This window comes from Pseudopipra pipra, chromosome 21 (genome assembly GCF_036250125.1).
Source record: "Pseudopipra pipra isolate bDixPip1 chromosome 21, bDixPip1.hap1, whole genome shotgun sequence".
Taxonomy (NCBI): Eukaryota; Metazoa; Chordata; class Aves; order Passeriformes; family Pipridae; genus Pseudopipra; species Pseudopipra pipra.
In genome coordinates this window covers 8770162-8791322 of record NC_087569.1, presented here as the reverse complement: position 1 = coordinate 8791322, position 21161 = coordinate 8770162, and the positions used below count along the sequence as shown (strand labels likewise).

At 48.2% G+C, this 21161-nt stretch overlaps 2 protein-coding genes across 5 annotated transcripts in view; both read right to left on the bottom strand.

Annotated features, from left to right (window-relative positions):
• CLTC (clathrin heavy chain) overlaps positions 1-4176 on the bottom strand; it is a 30234-nt gene extending 26058 nt beyond the window's left edge. For both annotated transcript variants that reach the window (XM_064678008.1, XM_064678009.1), the window contains exon 1: positions 4017-4176. In XM_064678008.1, the coding sequence (XP_064534078.1) occupies positions 4017-4058 (42 nt within the window). In that variant the 5' untranslated portion in view covers positions 4059-4176. The remainder of the gene's footprint in view (positions 1-4016) is intronic.
• Positions 4177-6766: 2590 nt separating this feature from the next.
• DHX40 (DEAH-box helicase 40) lies at positions 6767-20196 on the bottom strand. 3 transcript variants are annotated; one of them, XM_064678006.1, is made up of 17 exons: positions 19918-20196; positions 19024-19169; positions 18520-18639; positions 17200-17430; positions 16947-17013; positions 16314-16445; positions 15283-15382; positions 14926-15012; positions 14277-14459; positions 13658-13738; positions 12897-13054; positions 11208-11322; positions 10827-10935; positions 10413-10507; positions 9722-9791; positions 9140-9368; positions 6767-7209 (listed from the first exon to the last, which is right to left on the bottom strand). In XM_064678006.1, exons 2-17 carry the CDS (start codon positions 19114-19116, stop codon positions 7070-7072), a joined length of 2010 nt encoding a protein of 669 aa, XP_064534076.1. In that variant the 5' UTR covers positions 19117-19169; positions 19918-20196; the 3' UTR covers positions 6767-7069. The 3 variants fall into 3 exon arrangements, with proteins under 3 accessions (XP_064534076.1, XP_064534075.1, XP_064534074.1); XM_064678005.1 differs by having other exon boundaries at positions 6767-7206; positions 19901-20187; XM_064678004.1 differs by having other exon boundaries at positions 19901-20186.
• Between the last annotated feature and the right edge of the window lie 965 nt (positions 20197-21161).

The following is a 21161-nucleotide window of genomic DNA, read 5'->3' as shown; positions in this document are numbered from 1 at the left end:
TGGATGTGCAGTGAGTCACATCAGCTCTGCCACAGGCCATGTTTCACTGGGCTGGATTGAACAAGGCAGACATCAGGCTACGTTTCAGCTGCTCTTTTAATTCCATACAGGAAAATTAGAAAAGCAAACTTAAGTTACACCAAAAAATTCCCATCTATGCTGCTCTGGTAGTGCAGTTGTGTAAGAGTCCCACGGCCAGCCCCTGGCTCCAAATCCATCACTCTTCCCAGAGCAAGGTAAGAGTCACAGCGTGTGACAGCCTAGGAAGTCATGTTTTCAACAGATAAGGGACCTCTCTGCCATTCAAGAGCTCTTTATTTCTATATCCTTCCTATTTTGTGCCTCCCCTGAGCAGGCCCAGGCAGCCACCCCTCTCCCAGCCCCAGGGTGTGTTGTGTGGCTGTTTGAGTCCCACACCACCCTCGGGCTGTAGCTGCTGACACTGAGCTCAGAACCTCTGGCTCCCTCTCCTCCTCCTCCGTGGTGGGGCCCCAGTGCCAGCACAGGGCACTGAGCAGCCACCAGGGCAGGCCCGTGCACTGCAGGGCCTGCTGGGAGGGCCATGCCCAGAACAGCTCATAAACTGCTTAACTAATTGCTCCTATCCAATTAGCTCACACACACACACACACTCACACACTCTCCTCAAGACATTTCCATTCTTTGTTACAGATTCTCCCTCTGTGGGAATACTCTAAACTCACTGGCTTTAGGAATGCAGATCCACTAAGAAGCAGAGCAAGAATCCCACCCAAACAGCATTAGGCAGAGTCCTCTAATTCCTGACTTTTATCCACCAGAGATGTAACTGCTCCAAACTAATGCTGTTACAGCACAGATTTAGTGTTTTAGGCTGTATTAAACTGTCTCACTGTCAGCACAATACATGGAAATATTTTGTTGTTTGCCATTGTTAGAGTAAAGTATTGAATTGATATATTTTATTCCATGATGCCTTGGCTGTCCTGTTTTATTCTCTGGCACAGCTGTGACTCCAGAGCCACCCAAGTGCCACCACCCCAGGACAGCACAGCTGCCATTCAGGTTTGCTCCATCAATGAACAATAGAGACAAGGACCCTTTTCCTAGTTTTAAAAAAAGCAGTTCTGTATTGGCATCAAGCACACAGCCTGAGCTGGCAGTTCTCTGTACTGCCTTACAGAACAATTAAAAAATTTCTTTCTAAATACTTAGGTGCAGAAGAATATTTATTAATGCCTTAACTCAGTACAGCAGCGGGCCTGGTCCAAGTTCAATTTTTATATATTTTGGGGTATTTTGTGTCTAAATGACCTGGCAATCCCAGTCCACCTAATCTGGGTCCTTCTCACTCATCAGGAACTTGTAATCTCAGAAAAGCTCCACTGACCCACCACAAAAAGCAGCTGTGTTTTACTTCCATCCTCAAGCACTCACAGGAACATTTTAGGAATCCCTAAAACCTGCACACGAGCAACCAGATTTACAATCATCTCACACACTGACCTCTGATCTCCCACCACAAGCACAGTGGATTGTTTCCTCATAGCCACTTCAAAAAAAAAAAAAAAAAGTAGCACTGTAAAGTTTTATAACGTGAGTTTTGATAGCACAGGAACCAGGTTTCTCCTTGAAACCTCCCAAGGGAAGTTTCTCACAACATGTTGTTTTGAGGCCGGGCAGGGATGTGCAGTAGACACCACACAGATAAAACCCACATATTTGGGACAGCTGAGATTGCAGAGCATGTGATGGGACTCAAACAAACAAAACCTGAAGCCTGAGAACACATTTTGGTTCCAGACTCCCCAGAAAGCTCACTTGGCCCTGCCAAGCCAACTTCTTGCCCAAAGTAGATCTTTAGCTCCAGTCTGGGGTACAAAGCACTGTCCTGTGTCCCCAAGACATTCAGGGCTTCTGGAGCCTTTACTCTTCATTCCCTAATCACCAGCCAAGATCAGATTTCAATAACAGCCTGCAAAATCTTCCTCATTCACATTCACCACCTGCCTTTTATGAATTAGGCTCTGGGTGGGTGCCTTGCCTTGCATTAAAGCATCAGCTACAAACTTGCAAGTGTTGCCCAACACCTGTAAGACAAGTTTCCTAGACAATGTAGGTCAGGCACAGTTCAAGAAATTGTACTTTTGAGCCCATGAGGATTTCCTAGGAGCAGCCTGGAATACACTAAAACAAACCCACTGCAACAGCAGTGTTTCTGCTCTCGAAATTTATGTCAGAAGCTTCAGCGGAAAAACAGGAACTCCAAGAATTCAAATTCCTCTGAAAATTTCTCAATGAAATAAAATGAGGAAGTTCAGTAGGAGCAGCAAACTGGGCAAGAGCCACGTGCAGCCAGGCTGAGAGGGCTGGACACCCCACCTGAGGAGAGATCAGCTCAGTGTGCAGCTATAAAAGGTACTGGTTCAACCAGTGAAGAGGTGCAGGGAGAGAAAATGCAAATTAAAACCCAACTAAACATATAAATCAGACTTTGGGCAGAACAGTCCTGTTCCACAGTAGTGCTGGCCTGAACCCTCCCAGCACTCCTGGCATGAGGCAGATGAGTTTCATTATGTAACAGGACTCATGTCATTAGAGACCTGGCAGTGGGTCACATGCAAGGTTTGGAGCTTAAATAATATATCAGAGGTGCATTTCCACAATGCTTTAGTAGGAGCTGGGCACACAGAGGGATGAGTTTCACCTGAGGACACAGAACCACCTCAGCACCTGGGTCTGGGCTGTGCCACCACCAGGACAAGGCACTGCTCAGAGACAAAGCTCTGGGATTCCCCTGTCAGTGCTGCTCACTAAGGAGTGTAGGCACACCTCAGCTAGGAATTCTGGCCTGCTTTTCCACTGATATGGAAGGAAAATTCCTCACTTGGTATTGAAGGAAAATTCCTCACCTGGTATTGAAGGAAAATTCCTCACCTGGTATTGAAGGAAAATTCCTCAACACTCAACAGTCACTCAGACAGAAAGTAACCATGGCACCATTTTTTTAAACCCTATGGATAGTGGTAATTTACACCACAAAATAAGTATTTTGCAGGGTGCCTAGGAACTGAAATTTTTCTGTTTGAGTCAGGAAAAGAAGTCACTACAAATGATGGAAATCCATCAGTACATCAGTGCCCGGTTACACAAACTAAACACAGACACTGGAACCACGGGGCAGAAGGGGTACAGAAGCCAGGTGTGCCAATGTAGCTTTTATTACACAAAAAACCCTCCCCAGCAGCGAAACCAAGCTTAACCAACACCACGGCCCCAGCCAGGAGAACGGTGGCTCGCAGTACTTCGCCCCACAGACCTGCCAGAGGGGAAGTGGCCATTGCACAACCGGACCTGCACCTCCAGACCCCTCCCTGCGCTCCGGCTGCACCCACGGACACGGGAGGTGCGTTCCTTGGGAAGGCAGCCCCGAGTTCCTGCACATCCAGGACGTGTTACCGCTGCCTTCAGGGAGCCGTGTCGGGGAAGCGAAAGGAAATAACGCGGTGGCGAGGGCGGTGCAGCGAGAGCCTGGGTTTGAGAGAGGGCACCTGGGCACCTGCACTGCCCCCGCTGCACTGCGGGAGCCGCGGCAGCTCCCGCACTCACTGCAGCTCCCCTTCCGGGACGTGACATTACACCCAGACAGCACCGGGAGAACCACTTACTACGCCCTCACAAGGATAGGTGTTAAGATTATGAATATATCTAGAATGAAGCGGCGCAGGGAGGCAGCCCAGCCCTGCCCGGCTCGCCCCCGTCCCTCGCAGACCCGGAGCCGGGGCGGGATTTCCCCTCACGCCGCGGAACCACCCGCGCTCCCCGTCCCCTCCCGGCCTCGCCCAGCCCGGGGGGGCACCGGCGAGGGCGGCAGGCCAGGCCCGGCTCCTCAGGAAGGTGCCCTTCGGGCAGCGCTTCCCTCCCGGACACCAACACCCCGCGCCCCCCCCCAGCCCTCACGGCGGCACCGCGGGCGGGCCCGGGTACGTCCTCTCGGCACGGCGGGGACAGAACAGCGCGGCCGCGCCGGCGCCCACCTGGAGGTGCTCCTGGAAGCGGATAGGCAGGATCTGTGCCATGGTGGCGGCGGGGGCTCCGTGCCGGGCCGGGCTCGGCGCTGCGGGCGCTGCGGGGCCGCGATGGCGGAGCGGGGCCGTGCGGAAGGGCTGCCCCCGCCGGCGGAAGGATACCACGGCGGAAGGATACGCGCACCTGCCGCCCGCCCGAGCCGCCTCAGTCGCGCCGGGGGCGCGCGGAGGGATCTGCCGGCGCGCGGCGCCAGTGGGGCGGCCGGGGTGATGCGCCGCCGGAAGGGACTATTTGGGGACGCATCACTCAGCGCTCTTTCCCGGCCTTTTTTTTTTTTGCCACATCATGCGACCGAGGGGCCGGCGGCGTCACTTCCGCCCGGCGCGCACCGCCCCGCACCGGGGTCACGTGACCGCGCGGCGCGGCCGGGACAAGGTGACACCGGGGGGACACCGGGGGGACACCTGGATAACCCCCCCCCCGGGGTGTCCCTGACACCGGGGGTATCCCTGGATAACCCCCCCGGGGTGTCCCTGACACCGGGGGGACACCTGGATACCCCCAACCCCCCCGGGGTGTCCCTGACACCGGGGGTATCCCTGGATAACCCCCCCGGGGTGTCCCTGACACCGGGGAGGGGGGACATGGGTATTCCCCCCCCGGGGTGTCCCTGGATCTCTTCTCTGGGGTGTCCCTGTCACCCGCGGTGTCCCTGGACACCCCACCTCCCGGGTGTTCCTGACACTGGGATGCGATAAATCCCACCCCCCTCCGGGTGTCCCTGTCACCGGGATGTGATGGATCCACCCCCACGTGGGGTGTCCCTGTCACCCGGCCTGTCCCTGTGATGAATCCCCCAACTCGGGGGTGTCCTTGGATCCCCCCTCTCAGGGTGTCCCTGTCACCAGGGGTGTCCATGGATTCCCCCCTGGGATATCCCTGGCACCGGGATGTGATGGATCCCCCCCTCCCTTGGGTGTCCCTGTCACCGGACGTGATGGATCCACCCCCCTGGGGACACACCGAGGGATGGGACAGATCCCATTCTCCTGGGGAGACACCGAAGGGACAGGGGTGTCCCTGTGACTGGGGTGTGATGGATCCACCCTCCGGGGGACACCCCAAGGGACTGGGGTGTCCCTGGCACCGGGATATGATGTTCTCCCCCCAGGGTGTCCCCACTGTCCCTGTCCATCCATAAACCCCTGGGGCTGTTCCCACGGCCCACAGTTAATGAGTGCAGGAACACAATCAAACTCCCACTTTCCTCCCGTGTTTATTAACTCACAATTTACCTCCAGCACACAAAAAGAGTTAAGTTTTAGCCGTTTCTCTGTGATGATGCAGCATTCCAAGTGCTCTGCCCAGAGCTGGGTGTGCTTGGGGCACCCCAGCTTTCCTTACACCTTATTTTGCAATCTCATGGTTATTTCCTCACATAATTTGTCTTAAATTCCCCATTTCCAACTCTCTGAGCAGCCCTGAAACACAAGGGGGAAAACAAAAAACCCCTCCCTTTTTGCTACTATGAGGGTGAAAACAATAAAAGGAACCAGAAAGCAGCAGGATCTGCCCAGAGATTTCCAGCCCCAAGAAAGAGTAGCCATTCCAGCTGCTCATTTCAGACCCAGCGTGTGGGGCAGATGTCCTTTGACTCAGGAGTAGCCAGGACTTGCAAATATATCATGAATCAAATTAAACAGCAAAAGAGGTTGAGTCAAGGAAAAGCGCTGCTGCTCCAAAGCAGAGCTTGAGCACCAGAGTGAAAAAAACCCTCCCAGGGAAGAATTTTTCTCCAATATCCAACCTAAACCTCCTCTCTGTCAGTTTGAAGCCATTCCCCTTGCCCTGTCACTCCAAGCTCTTATCCCATCTTTCCCCATCCCTTCCCTTTTAATAGGCATAATTACAGAAAAGAGGAACAATTATCAGATCTACCACTTTTTTTTTATGAGAAATATTATATTTCCCACAAAGAATCCCAAGGTTTCTGAGAGCTTTTGATCAGGCTGGAATGCTCAAGGTGGAGCAGAGGGGGAATGGTGAATATTTTACCACATCCCTTTTAACAAGTGACCCGGAAAGCAAGAAGGTGACACACAGAGGTGGGAAAAAATGACAGCATGTTCCTCCAGTTATTTGGAAATTGTCTTGTACAAGCTCCACACTGGAACATTTTAGGGTTATTGAGGTGATAAAACAGGATTATTTCTTTACTGAGAAGGAGACAAACTTTATGATGACAAAGCATCACAGCTTAAGGACAAAAGCTTGTATTTCCTCGTGTGTTCTTCCCACACATTTGAAACAGTCATTCTTGAGATCAAAATCCATATCTTTTAAAAATAACAGTCCCCAAATCCAGACAAACAGCCCATTAGGAGCAGCCCTGCTGCCAGCCCTGGGGGATAAGGGATCCACTGCTGGGGTGGGTTCCTTTGCCAGCAGGAAAACCCACAGTGCTAAGTCATCCCTGACAAAAATGATGCCTTGTTAGCAGGAATGTGGAAACACTGCCAGAACTTGGCACACAAAGACATCTTCACCCAGAGCCATCCCTGTACGTGGTGCAGCAGGGAATGCAGGGGGCAAATGTCCTTCTGGATTTAATCCTGATGGCTCCATCATCAAAAGAGCCCTTCCTGCACATTTAGCTGAGGAGTGGAGGAGCACTGAGGCTGTACAACCATCATACTGAGTGAAATGGATAAAAACTTACAGTTCCACTCCTTAAAAAAAAAATTAAAAAACCAGCCAATCTTTAAGAAAATTTTATTTTTGTTGGCACTGAGACCTTTCTAAGTCAATTAAATGCTGCAGAATTGGCACCACAGTCTTCCAGCCAGTGAACTGTTGCCAGTGACACACAGCAACAAAATTCAGCTTGGTCACTTTTCCCTGCTGGATGCAGCAAAGGAAGGTTGTGTTTTCCTCTTCTGCACTGAAATAACCACAAAGCAGAAGTTTCCCTCCATTCCTGTGAGTCACTTTGCATCGTGCAAACATCCCCAGAGCTGCACAAACCGCCCTCCCTCACATGGGAGTGGAGCTGCCACCAGAATTACCCCGTTTCTTTCACTGGGCCACCTAAACCCTGTGCTCTTTGCTGCTTCCTCTCCAGGTAACGGGCTCTGGCATCCAGGATGGACTGATCATCATTCCTTCTCTCCATCTTCTTGGCAGAGTTGTCTGTGGCTCCTTCTGGGGGGGGAGAAGAGGAGAGAAAAAAAATATATACTCTTTTGTGTCACCACCCCCACCCCCAGCACTACAATTCCTCCTGTTGGTAAAATACCCCAAAAATCCACCCAACAGGATCTCTTTTTTTTTTTTTTATTTCAAGTCCCAGGCAGGCATTTGAATGACTTCCAGAGAGGACAGACTGTACCACAGCAGGGAGGGGAAAAAAATGAAAACTAAAATCCTGCCTGAAGTCCCATGTCAATATTTGCAGCTGGGCTCTTCTCATCCCCAGCGTGTACCTTGGGTTTTATTGGAACACAGAACGTGCATCTCGTGTTCTAGGCACCCATTTCCTCTCTAAATTACACATCTCCAACTCAGGTTTAGGCAGGAGAGGGACAGGAAATAAGCTTAGAATAAACCATCTCTGAAAAATTTCCAGAGGGAGGGGAAGAGATTGGACAACAAGGAGATAAGGGAGTGGGAAAAGCCAATATTGGGATCAGACACCATCAGGAATGCAGGTTCTCCCCCAGCACTGAGACCTTGGCAGGGCTTCTCCCAGGAGGCAAGAAAAGCAAGAAATGTTTTCAGTTTAAAATAACAATAATAAAAAATTAATCAAAGACTCTGAGAGCCTAAAAGCTGTGTGAATGAAGCAGCTACTGCAGCCTGTCCCTGGGGCTTTAATCAACATTAGATTATTTATTAGAATATTTGTAATTATTGGGATATTTCTATCAATTCTATCAGAATATTCGTAATTATTCTGTCTTGCAGTCAAATAATAATTCAGCTCATGCTGCAGCCTTTCCTTCCACTAATTAAGCCTTTCTCAGCTATTTAGCCACCTCTTTTTATGAAGCTCCCAGAAATACATCATCTGTTAGGTCAATATTAATCTCAAATGAATTGACAATGGCCTGGTGAAGTCACAATGTTAGGAGGGACATGGAGAACAGACCTCAGCTCCTTGGACTTCAGCTGGATGGTGCCCCTCTGCATTACCTAATAATGCAAATATCCTTTCCTATCCCATTTAGAACCACATGAAATGTGTTTTTTAATCATTTAAAATGGTGGGTTTATACAACAGTGCACACTCTCTGAGCCCAGCAGTCTCCATTTTAAGGAAATGGAAGAGAATCAATGTTGCCAGTGCCTGTGCTGTCCATTAAAGTGGATGTTTTGGAAGGGTCAGCTCGGGAGGAAAGAGGCCCTTGGAATACTTGGCTGCTTTAGGGACCTGCTGACAGAAGAATTCAGAGAATGTCAAGCAGCAGATCAGTCAGCAGGCACCAGTCTTAATTAAAACTATTCAAACATATGGCATTAAACTCACTGTCAGAAGGAGACATTCAGCAAAATGTGACGCTTTTTCCTTCATGTTTTTTGGTGGGTGAGGTTTTTTGGGTTGATTTTTTCCCCTTCCCCTCTTCTCCATAACCCTTAGGACTTCTCTCTCTCAGGACAGTCTTATTTGGGTATCTATGGTTAGAAACCCTTTATTAGAATATTTGTAATTATTGGGATATTTCTATTCTATTCCATTAGAATATTTGTAATTATTCCGTCTTGCAGTCAGATAATAATTCAGCTCATGCTGCAGCCTTTCCTTCCACTAATTAAGCCTTTATAAACTTAAATAATCAGATAATAACTCAAAATAATCAGATTCAAAATGCTTTTAGCCAGTTCTGTGTTAAAGTTTTGCCCCTGTGAGCTCTGGGAAGCCAGAAGAAGGGAGGACCTCGGCAAGAGCCAGTAAGGAAACACCACTATTCACACTGCAGAGACAGACAACAAGGATTGCAGAGAGAAGAGAACAGCCAGAACCACACACATCAAACATGAAAAAATTCATTCCAGGCCAGAATGAATCCAGTGACATAACAGGAGTCCACACAACCAAGAAGCTGCCCCGTAGACACGGCCTCCCTGTGCTCACCCAACTGCCTCTTCAGGTCCTCCCTGTGCTTCCACCTGGTTATTTCCTCCTCTGTCACCTCCTCCCTGGCCACGCTGCTCAGCTCGTAGGCATCGACCTGGTGCAGCCTGGGCAGCAGGTCCTTGACCCACTCGTAGCGCACGGGACACACCGTCCGCACGTAGATCTTGGACGTCACGGTGACGTCGTGGAAGATGATCCACTCCAGCAGAGCCTCCTGGTTGTACAGCTGGAAAATCAGTCAAAAAAGATTCTTTCTGAGCTGATTGAAAAGAGTTTTTTTACTTCCAGAGCCCCCCTTCACTGGAGCGTTTTTCAACGCTTCAGATGCGAGGTGACATTATCCTTAATTTTCAGGGAAATTAAGGTGGAATGACTTGCTTAAAACTGCCCAGAGAGAAAGTTCAGTCTGTGTTACACTCGTATCATAAGCCAAACATTCACCAAATTTGAAGAAGTTCTTTGAAGAGAATTTTGAAGAGGCTCTTCCCCACTCTCCAAATGAACACTGCACCAGACCAAGCACCTCTTATCCCTGTTACAGATCCTTTGCTACTTTACCAACAGACTTTGGAAACTCACTGTGGATGAGGGGTGGATGTAGACAATGCTGCCATGTCCGTCCATTGTGCAGAATGTCCTGGCTGCAGATCTGAAAGGGTTGGGAAAAAATAAATAAACAAACAAATAACGAACCACACTTTGCTGTGATCAGACAGCAACACGGACAGCAAGACTGAACTAAACTAACCAGCTGCAGCATAGACAAAATACTCAAATATCTACACAGAGAAAGTCAAAAGTCAAATATCTAAGTAGAGAAAGTCAAATATCTAAGGAGAGAAAGGGGATTCCAGAATTAAACTGTAAAAAAAAAACAACAAACAACGAGGAATAAAACATATCTGATTTCCCACAGTAGCACTGCAGATACAGCAACACAATAAGCACAGGGTTTGGGAGTGGAGCCTTTGACAGCCATGATTACTGGAAATTTCCAAGCCCTTTAGTTTAATGCCTGGAACTACCCCATCAGCTTGGGAGTTCATCCCACAGACAGAAAAATGACATTCCTGGGGAAGTTTCTTACATCCTTGGAATAGTAATGACAGTGAAAAGCAGAGACCCTACAAAGCTTCCAGCCCTGCACAGAAACAGCTCCTGCAGCTGCAGTTACTCCTTTGCCCAGCACACAGCCCTCTGTATATAAATATATATATAAATAATGTGTGTGACATCTTTCCCATCCCAATCTCCAAACTCCCTTCCTCACCTCCGAGCTACATTGATGAAGTATCCTGCACACAGGCACCTCCTCAGTATTTCAGTCCTGGAGCCTTCAAAAGTCTCTTTGGGGAAGTCTGGCAGCTGTGTAAAGGAAGAACAACACAAATCAGGATCTTTCCTAAAGAAAAAGCAGTTACACCCCCTTCCACCCCATGGATTTTAAACTCTGGGTTTCTCACTGTACAGAAACCATGAGGAAAGGGGAAAAACTCTCCTTTTTGCCTGTTCCCACCATCATACCTGTTAGTTACACAAGCAAGGATGCTCTAAAAAAATATTTAAGTGGATTAGTTTCTACATGAGGAAGGCAGCAGCCATCTGGCAAAGGCTCAGTGGTCCAGTACATGTCTGAAATATAAACTTACATAACTCAAACATAACTAGAAATTACATTTTTTACCTCTTTCAGTTTACTGGTGATTTCCCGGAGCTGTTTTTCCACGCTAAAAGCAGATTTTAAAGCCCTCCAATGGATCCAGTGTCTCTGGCACCAGGCTGAGGGAGACTTGCTGAGAACAGAAATATTTGTATTATAAAGAAGCCCTTTGGAAGCTGAAGGCAGAAACTTGCCTCTGTTTCTCGTTATGGTCACACAAAGGCAACAACCTACACAGCAGATACTTTGTTGGCTTAAATAATGACAGAAATTACAGCTCAAAGAAGGAATAAATCTGCAATCAGGCACGAGGACACACGTGTATGTGCAGCACATCTAAGGACTGGCAGCACCTGGGATTTATGAGCAATGCAAAACCACTTACTGTAAGGGATCATTTTATACCTTGCTTTGCACTGTTCAAAAATATTTAAGAGGGTTGCAAAGTCATTGCATCCTCCCACTTGTGAGGAAAGTTCCTGGTGTTGAAGCTCAGCCTCCTTTTGCTTCTGAGGATCACCTGAGGAAGTAAGTTATATCTCACTTAAAGTCATTTTTAGGTAGCACTCCCTAATGTCCTGTTAGCATCTCTCCAAAGTGTGTTTGGCAGCCTGGGCTCTTTATTCATGTTATTTTTAGATTTGTCTCTCCTCCACAGCTGCATTTACAGCTCTTCCTCCTTCCATTCCTGCTGAACAAGAGCATGTAGATGCTATTAAATCTGTCATTAATCTCATCAGTCAGCAAATAGAGATGAAGAATCCTGCTCTCTTGGAAAGGTTCTACATATTTCTCTCTCACAATCAGCTCAGATGGTGACATGGAAAGATAAAGGAACAGAGACCTTAAACAAACAGCTCCTGAGGATCAAGTGGAAGTTTTACCCTGAGAGAGAAAAAACAAGGCTGTTGAAACCACCCCATCTAATCTATTTAACTCAGCTTTTGTCCCAGGGCCACAGCAGTGGAGGTCTTAAATAAGAGTCTAGAAAAACATGAGCATCTGTGAGTTTAGTGGGAATCCACCTTCACTAAGTGCTAGGAATGTGCTGGGCAAAAGCAACACTTCCAAAGTGTTATTTCAAGGTTTGAATACCCCGAGAATTTCTTCTCCAGCACAACCTTTTCCCCTCAGGAGAGGGAGACACAACTTTTTGCAGTGCTGCTGTTGCAGAGGATGGCAGAAGTTTGTGGGTATTAAAGGTACCATGGATGAAGGAGGCCTGATCCTACACATCCTGAGGTGCCTTCAGGGTGGGAGTTCCGTGTTCTTCCCAGTGTTCAGGGTTGCTGAAGAGTTACAAATGCATCAGAGAACAAGGGCACGTTGCCAGAGGGAGGATGGGAAAGCACAGGGACAGTTGTGGGAATGGGAAGGACCCCGGAGCAGATTCCAGGTTATCAGTGGTGTCAGCAGTGCCTGGGGCTGTTGTGCTAACAGGGACAGTTAATGGACTACAGGGATAACTGGACAAGAGCCAGGGAGTGACTGGGAAGGACAAAGGTCTCCCACAAAGACAGGACATATACAAATATATGGAGCACGAAGGGGGACAGACAGGAGGGGAAAGGAGAATGTGAGAGACTGGGTTTAGCACTACAAAAGGTGCTACCCTGGAACCACAGCAAAACTGTATTTTCCCTTTAGAAAAACACTGGAAACAAGGCAGTGACAAGCTGAGCTTCTCACAGTAACTTAAAGGTCTATTTGGTTAAACAGAGTTATTGACAGGAAAGATAATCCAGAGGTGACCCCGTTCATTAAAAACAAATTAATCAGTCCCTGTTTTCTGTACTCAGACCAACAGCAAAACATCTGCTGTGGTGCATTTTGCTTTTCTGGGTTTTTTTTTTTTTTTACTCTTTCCCCTCCTGTAACACAGTTTCCCCCTCATGACCTCTCAGCATCCTCCTGCTTACGCAAACGTTGCTTCCCAGCTCACAGCCTTGGGACAAAGGCAACCCAATTCCATGCTGGTCTGGAGCCTTTGGAACAGCTGCTGTCCAATTCCTGGCATGCAATGTGCCCTGACTCCAAGCTCATGGAAAGCTTTAAAAACATATGGGGCTGCTTTGGGGATAAGAGGCTTCCTACCTGGCCGGATGAAGACGTTTTCCACGGACAGCATGGCTGCAATGGGAAGCAGGAGATCCTCACAGTCAAGGGAAGCAGCTTTTATGACAGCACAGCTCAGGTTGGGAGGGAGGGGAAACTGCACCAGGAATTCTCCCAGTCTTGTCACATGGCCTCTCCTTATCCCAGGAAAAAAGACAGAAACACCAGATTTGTGTTTCAGTGTTAAAGGGGGGCATGCACACCTAAGTCAGCCACCACATCCTGATTAAGGGCATGGAATAAGCATTTCCCTCTGGATGTGTGTGCCCAGACAGGTGCTGGAGACACGAAGAAGTGTCCCCAGTTTGCCTGTGCCTGCTCCATGCCAGGCACAGCCAGCTTTTATTTAATTCCTGCAAGAAGAATTCCTGGAAGCTCAGGATAAGATCTTGCTTCCTGCCTTGAGTTCTTGGATGGACCTCACAGCTAAAGCCCAAATTCCTCTGTCACAGCAGTCTGGGATCTGCCATCAGGAGCTCCAGCACTGGGTTGAGGTAATTTGTCTGAGGTCACTCAGGAACTCCAGGACAATGTGGACAAATTGATCTGTATCTCTCAATCCCCAAGCCCAGCTCTAACCCTGATTTTACAGCCTATATTAAACCCCAGTAGTAACTTCCTGGAAGCTAAATGAGGAAACATATTCTACTGCTGGGGAAGTCCTTTAGTCCACACAAACACACACTGACACCAGTTAAACCATTAAATTCCTGTAGTGACTGCACCCCTTTATTTTTTACCTGTCAATAGCACTGCACTGGTAAAGTTCCTTGAGAGCTTCTAAAATATGTCTTTCTTCAGGGGGGTCCAAATAGGGAAATCTGTAGAAAAAAATGAAGTAAAAAAAAAAATCTGTTCAGACCCAGAATAGCTTTGTTAGTTTTCATATTTATTAGAATACTTCTTTCACCTCCCAATACAGGTTTTTGACCAAAGTGCACATAACAACCTGCAGCATAAGGGTGTGTTACTGCATGTTCTGCCTCAAGCTGGGGAATTATGATTGATGACAAATCCCAGCATGGCACACACAAAGCTCAACTGTATTTTCTGCACTTGTATGATCTTAAAATGAAACCATCCCGCAGAGATGAAGCTTTTGGGGCATAAACATCAATATTTTAAAGGAATGCTACAAGCTATATATTGAATTTTGGAGCGAGCCAGTTTTGGCAGAACCCCAAACCTGAGCTCAAGATCCAACCTGGAATTACAGGCTGGGGAGAACAGCAGAAAAGCTGATTGAATTGAAGTGTCACAGTTGGCTGGGGAACCTAATCCTGCCTCCTGCCAACAGGCTCCGGGTGCCGCGCTGCCCAGACTCGGGGAGACAGGGATAATCCCCTGCCCAGAGGTCACCTGATGACATCATGCACGGAGAGGCACTTCAAGGTCAGGATGACAGATGTCAGGCTGGTCCTCCTGATCTCTGGGACGGTGTGGTCAGGCATGCACTGCTCCCAGAACTCCCTGCTGTACAGCCGGTAGCTCTTCCCGGACGAGGTCCTGCCGGCTCGGCCAGCTCGCTGCTTCGCCTCGCTCCTTCCAGAAAAACCAACATCCAAACTCTCAATCCCTTCTAGTATTACCCACGGGGTGACTATGACAAAAAACAACAATTTCTGTGCTTGCAGGCAGAAGGTATTTTACTGTGCAGCAGCTGAGAATTCCAGCTGGACGAGGACGGGCAGGAGCAGCGTTTCTGTGCACGGAAGATTTTTTTTAAGCTTCTCTGAATCAGGCTGTTGTATTCAAACACAAGAGGACATGTGAGCCCCTGTTCAGGCTGCAGACAATGCACTGTCAGTTCCTTCTTAATGTCTGAAACTTATAGAAAATTTTATATCCTGAACCACTTCCTACGTAGCAACAAATGAAACAGCTTTAAATCACAGAACCTCGAGGCTGCTCCTCATTTTTTATTTACTTATTTTTTTTGAAAGATCCACCAATACATGGTGTTGTCACAGCAACTCCCAGGAACACCAAGACACGTTTAAAAACTTACTTTGAAATGGGAACCACCTCCAGTATGTCCAAGCCAACTCGGGGGTTGTGATTCAGCTGCTTCACAAACCCGCTGTCTATGACGTACCTGGGCAAAAGGATTGAGAGAGGGAAAGGACAGAGCTCTCAGCACACAGACAGGTACCACAGGGTCACTTAGTGAAGCCAAGATTTGATTTCAAATTAGGGCCCAAACCCAGCAGTCATCTCTAAGACTATATAATGGTATTAAGGGTTTTCTCACCACACACACACACACATGAAAAAGGCAACAGGGCAGGTACAAAAATTTCAGGAAGACAGAACTTCCTGAATTATCCCCTCTGTCACAGCTATTAGGAAGGACACAAAACAATACCTGACTCCTTCGATGGTCAGAGATGTTGCAGCAATGTTTGTGGACACCACACATTTTCTAATGCCCGTAGGAGCTGGCAAAAATATCCTTTTCTGTTGATCTGAAATGACAGGGAGTCAGTCAAACAGTTCATGTTACAGCACTGATTTCCACCAAATTCACTCAAATGCTGAGTGAAAGTCACTTGAATGACATTAGAAAGTGAATCACACAACATCCTAAAACATGGAATTGGTGTTATTTTAGCAAATGCCAGAAATCAGATAATATTTTCTTTACTGCTCAGATATCCCAGATTTGGAAAAAGGCCAACTCTCCTGGCTGTTTCCTAACCAGGAAAATAAACAAGATGTCTGGTCTGAACAGAATCTTCATGAAGGATTTGAAGGGTTTTAACCACCAGAGCAAATGAATGTGAACATTAAAAAAAAAAAACTAATTAACTCCCCCATGTCCTGCTCTTCTGAGCACTCACTCAGCCCCTTGGCAGCCTCCAAACTGCACCCACATATTCAAACACTGCCCTCGAATTCATCTGAAAATACAGCAAAGTTCAAGAGGGTTCTGGTTTTAACTCTTGGGAACTAACTGTGGTACTGTTGCCAAACAAAACAGAGTGCCTGCCTCTGATAACCTGCACCTTCCTACACTGTGTGACACTGCACCACTATCTTCCCTTCTCTGCTCTCATCACCAAAAACCTCCTGGCAACGTTTTTTCCACCTAAAACAAAGAGTGAGGCCATCTGAACTTCCAGTTACACACCATCCCCTCCCTAAGCTGAGGATCCTGAAGCCATGTGAGGCCACATCCAGTGGATATGAATTTGAACTGGAGGCTGCAGTGCAAGCACAGAGGAGTTTGATTAGTTTATGAACACCACCAAAAAACCCAGTAGTGCCGCAGTATTGTAACAAATGGGTTAATTAACGGCATTTTTTCAGAAAGATTTGATGAGGATGCTGTTTGTAACAACTCTTGCAGTTCACATTGGTGTGAATTAAGCTCCCTGTGACATCATAAGCTCTTACCTGTTGACATTGAGCCATACAGAGGCAGGATAAGCAATCCCTCCACGGCCTGATCGTGCACCTCGTAGCGGTAATCAATGGACTCTGCTTTCTTGAAGAGCAAGTCACAGGCTTTTTCTATCTCAATTTGACCTAAAAGACATAGAAGAGCACTGAAGTAGTCACGACTCTGCCTTCCTAGTTTGCAACATCTCTAAACAAGATTGGTTTGTCAATATTACAGAGCTGTCAACACCATTAAAAGAAGGGCGTAATGAGAGTTAAGTTCAGGAGGTGACATCCAGCCTTTCCACAGTGCCTCTCACCAAGGCTGTTCCTGAAAGGATGAGTGCCTAAAGGCCTGGCCTATGCCTCCTTCCTGAACTAACAACAAAATAAAACATGCAGACAACACAGAGTCAATCTGGCACAAGAAGGGAAGAGAATATGCAAATTTTCAAGTTAATGATTTTCTTATCTGGCCTCAGGGGTACAGATATTCCTAAAATGCTCTGAAAATGATCACTGTGTGCATCAACCCCCACCTTTCCCTTCTCCACTCACTGCTCTGGGACAAAGCAGACAGTCTGTTTTGCTGGCAGTGCCATGGAATAACCTGGAATAACCATGGGTGGTGGAAGGAAAAATTCGCACCTGTCAGGAAGACCAAGATGTCGCCTTCTGGTTCATTCAGGTGGACGTCCAGCGTGACTTTCACAGCCTGGAACAAACAACAGACAAGCCAATAACAGCTGCAACCTTTCTCAAACTCATCATACTAATTATTTCTTCCCTATTTCCTGCAGGGATGCTCAGAGACACAATCCAGCAGCTGATTCCTGTGGTCTGTCCCAGATTAAATCACACCAAAACCAGAGAACACGCCCAGAAAACAAAGCCACCAGACCTCTGTGACATAGGCAGAGCTGCCCACGTCCCTGGGGCTCAGCAGGTTGCAGAATATCTCCTTGACAGGGTAACTCCTCCCTGGAATGTGCAGCACTGAGCAGTGTCCAAAGAACTCGGAGAGCTTGTCCACCTCCAGGGTGGCCGACATCACCACCACCTTCATCTCCGTCCTCCTGTCCGGGGGCTTCTTCTGTAGAAAGAGTTTCTTCAGCAAACCAAATAAAATATCCTGAGAGAAAAAACAGAAGCAACTGATGTTAATACCCCAGCTTTACTAGAAGTACCTGAAGCACTTGGAAGGGACTGGTTTTTTCCAATGAAAATCCCGTGTTCCAGGCCTAAGCGCTCGGAAGAAAACATATTTTTCACCCTGGTCATTTTGTAAGCACATTAATTGGTTTCTAGAATTTAATTAGTTTTTATCAGCTCTTCTCACAGCCCACAGACAGAACCAGTATACCTTAAATTCCTTTGTTTTTCATTTTTATACTCTCGTGGTCAAGTCATTTGCCAGCAGTCACCTCAGAGCCATTTTTCACCCCATTTTTCAGCGTATCACCTGACTGTGTGTGCACCCTCCTTTGTTTCACCACTTATTGTGATGATTTCAGCAAGTTTATTTTACTCTGGGGTGCTCTGGATTAAAAACCTGCTCCTTACAGGGACACAGGTGATGGAGCAGTAACTTCTTAAAAGTTTATGTGCCATACCCTCAGATGCTTGAGGGCAGAACTGGGATTCAGAGAACATTTTCCCCTTTCCACAGCTGGGCTGGCAGGTTGTTTGCTGGAGCAGCAGATTGTCTGACACACAACACAATCTCTTGAGGACTGAGTGACCTGAGTGTCCCTGTGCTGCCCACAGAAGGGTCAGGGTGACTTTTGAGAGCTTTTGGGACTTAGGTCAGTCTGGACACTTCTATGGTCCTAAAAGCCATAATCTCTTTGCACAGTTGTGAACACACCCTTAGAAACACTAGAGCAAGAAAGATATGTTGTTAGTGAGTGGAAAAATAAAGATTCTAGAAAGTTTGTGTTCACTGTGCTGGCTTCAAACTCCTGGAAACGTTGGGAGAGCATCCAACAGCCAGGAAAGCTGCTGGAATGCTTTCAAACACAACAGCTATGCCAATTGCAACAGGACTACAGGTCACATCTTATTTTCAGATTATTGAGCCTGTAATAAAGTTCTATGGTCTCAGGACAGCAAAAGGCAGTCAAAATCCCTGGGGATTGTGCAGAAGTGAAAGGAAGGTATAAGCAGACCATAAAAAAGGAGAAACAGTGACCCCAAAGGACAGAAATAAGGTGACACTCACAGTGCTGAGGCTGCGCTCGTGGGCTTCATCCAAAATGATGATGCTGTACTTGCTGAGGAGGGGGTCTGTCAGGATTTGCCTCAACAGGCAGCCATCAGTCATATACCTGATGGCAGTGTCCTGAAAGGTTTAATCAGACAATCAGCTGTTATCCTGGCTTATCATTTCAAAGTCAAGCAAACACTTAGATCATCCCATCTTTTCCACTCTCAGACTGCACCACAGGTGATCATCATGCACCACACCACAGGTGCTCGGCAACGTTTCACTTGCAAGGGGTTCAAAAAACTTCATCAGATAACTTACATGATGCAAAAAACTTCACCAAATGAGTTATACAACACAAACAGCTGCAGCTCCTGCAGTCTCTGAGACCTTCCACAACCAAAGCCCCCAGAGAGGCACCGAGGCTGTGCCACCCCACGGAGAGGCCCAGGGGCAAAACCCTGAGCCAGAGCCCACTGAGCCCCCTGCTCCCACAGGATGCCACCCCCAGGGCCCTACCTCGGAGGTGCAGTCGTCGAAGCGGACCTGGTACCCCACGAGAGTGCCCAGGGCACAGCCCATCTCCTCGGCCACCCGCTGCGCCACCGACATGGTGGCGACGCGCCGGGGCTGGGTGACACCGATGGCCCCGTGCTTGGCCAGGCCTGCGGAGAGCACAGAGTCACACAATGGTTTGGGCTGCAATGGACCTTAAAGATCATCTCGTGTCAACCCCCCTGCCATGGGTAGGGACACCTTCCACTAGCCCAGGTTGCTCCAAGCCCTGTCCAACCTGCCCCTGGACACTTCCAGGGATACAGGGGCAGCCACAGCTTCTCTGGGCAACCTGTGCCAGGGCCTCACCACCCTCACAGGGAAGAATTCCTTTCCAATATCCCATCTAACCCTGCCCTCTGGCAGTGGGAAGCCATTCCCCCTGTCCTGTCACTCCAGACCCTTGTCCAAAGTCTCCCTCCAGCTCTCTGGGAGCCTCTCAGGTACTGGAAGGTCGCATTAGGGTCACCCCAGGGCCTCCTCCAGCTTGAAAGAACCCCAGTGATCTGAGATGAACTGGGACACTGAGGTTATATAGAATATTCTGAGGTGGAAAGGACTCACGAGGACCATCGAGTCCAACCCTTAAGTGAATGTCCCGTACAGGGATCGAACCACGACCCTGGAGTTATCGGCACCGTGAGTTGTGCAGCTCCGAGTCAGCTCGCACACCCCTACCTACGCAACATACACATGGCAACAGGGGTTTTTTATTTAAAGGGTCCAATCACCCTCCTCTCAGCACAGCCCAGCCCGAAGCTGAGGGGACACGGAGGACTATCCGCGTTTATCCCTGTTCATACCCCACCCTCGGGGGCCCGCGGGGGGGGGGGTCCGTTACCTGCCTCGAAGAGGTACCTGGGCAGCTGCGTGCTCTTGCCGCTGCCCGTCTCGCCGGTGACGATGAGGAAGGGCCGCTCTCTCACGGCCTCCACCAGCTCGCGGCGGGAGTGGCGGATGGGCAGGGCCGGGCTGTCCATGGCGGGGGTCCCCGGGGGGGTCGGGGGACCCCCTGGAGACCCCCTAACCTGGGGACCCCCTTCACCTGCCGGCCCCCCCTCACCTGGGGAGACCCCCGGGGCCCTCACGGAACCCGCCGCTGTTTACGCGCCCATCGCGCGTGCGCCGCCCGGGCCACGCCCACGCAGGCCCCGCCCCCTCCTCCCCTCAGCGCTTCACCTCGGCTCAGAGTCGTAAATCGTAAATGAAATCACAAATATAATCATAAAATCACAGAATATTGAGGGCTGGAAGGACCTTAAAGCTCACCCAGTCCTAACTCACCTCCGAAAATACGTTTCTGGCAAAGAGTGAGCCTTGAGCCCGCTAATTAAGGTCCTGTTTAAGCGATCCTGATTAAAAGACACACATCCTGCCGCTCTCAGGTGAGGATTTCATCCTCACACCAAAGTTTTTCCTCTTCTGTGTGAAAAGCGAGAAATCTGTGCCGACTGCTGCTTACGGTCAACGATTTTTCCTGTTGCTGTTTAATCACTTCCACTAACGGTGCTAATTGTTCTTCACAGTTCTTACACTTCCAAAGCTAAGATTTAAATGTTTCAGTGGAATCCACGCGATATTTCTCTTTAAAAAAAGTCCTCTGGAGCTTATACAGCCCGTCACGATGACCCGGATGACACTGTTTTGGAGTTGCATTGCAAAATATGGTATTTGGTGTCTTGTATTGCAAATTTGTTGATAGAATTAGAATTGCCTTGTTAAAATTTAAGGCTGGATGTGCTTCAACGACCTCAGACCTAGGGCAGGGTTAACAAAGCTTGGAAAAAAAAGGATGTCCACTGATAGTGGACACGAAGAATGTGGAATTTATGGGACATCTGGCAAAACTCCCAAGGAGAGGAAGAGACTAATCAAGGCAACTCTGAAACTGTGCTGAAATCAGCTCCAGCTGAGTAAAAATTAGTTCTGGAACCACTGACCCAAGAAACCCACCGACCCAAAAGAAGAGAGAGACCGAGCATAAGAATAATTAGTGTGAGAAGCGAGAATCATTAACCAACGGAAGATAGAGTACTAATTAACAGGAGAACTGTGTAACTTGCAGCCAATGAACACTAATTCCTTTATTTGCCAAAATGTAC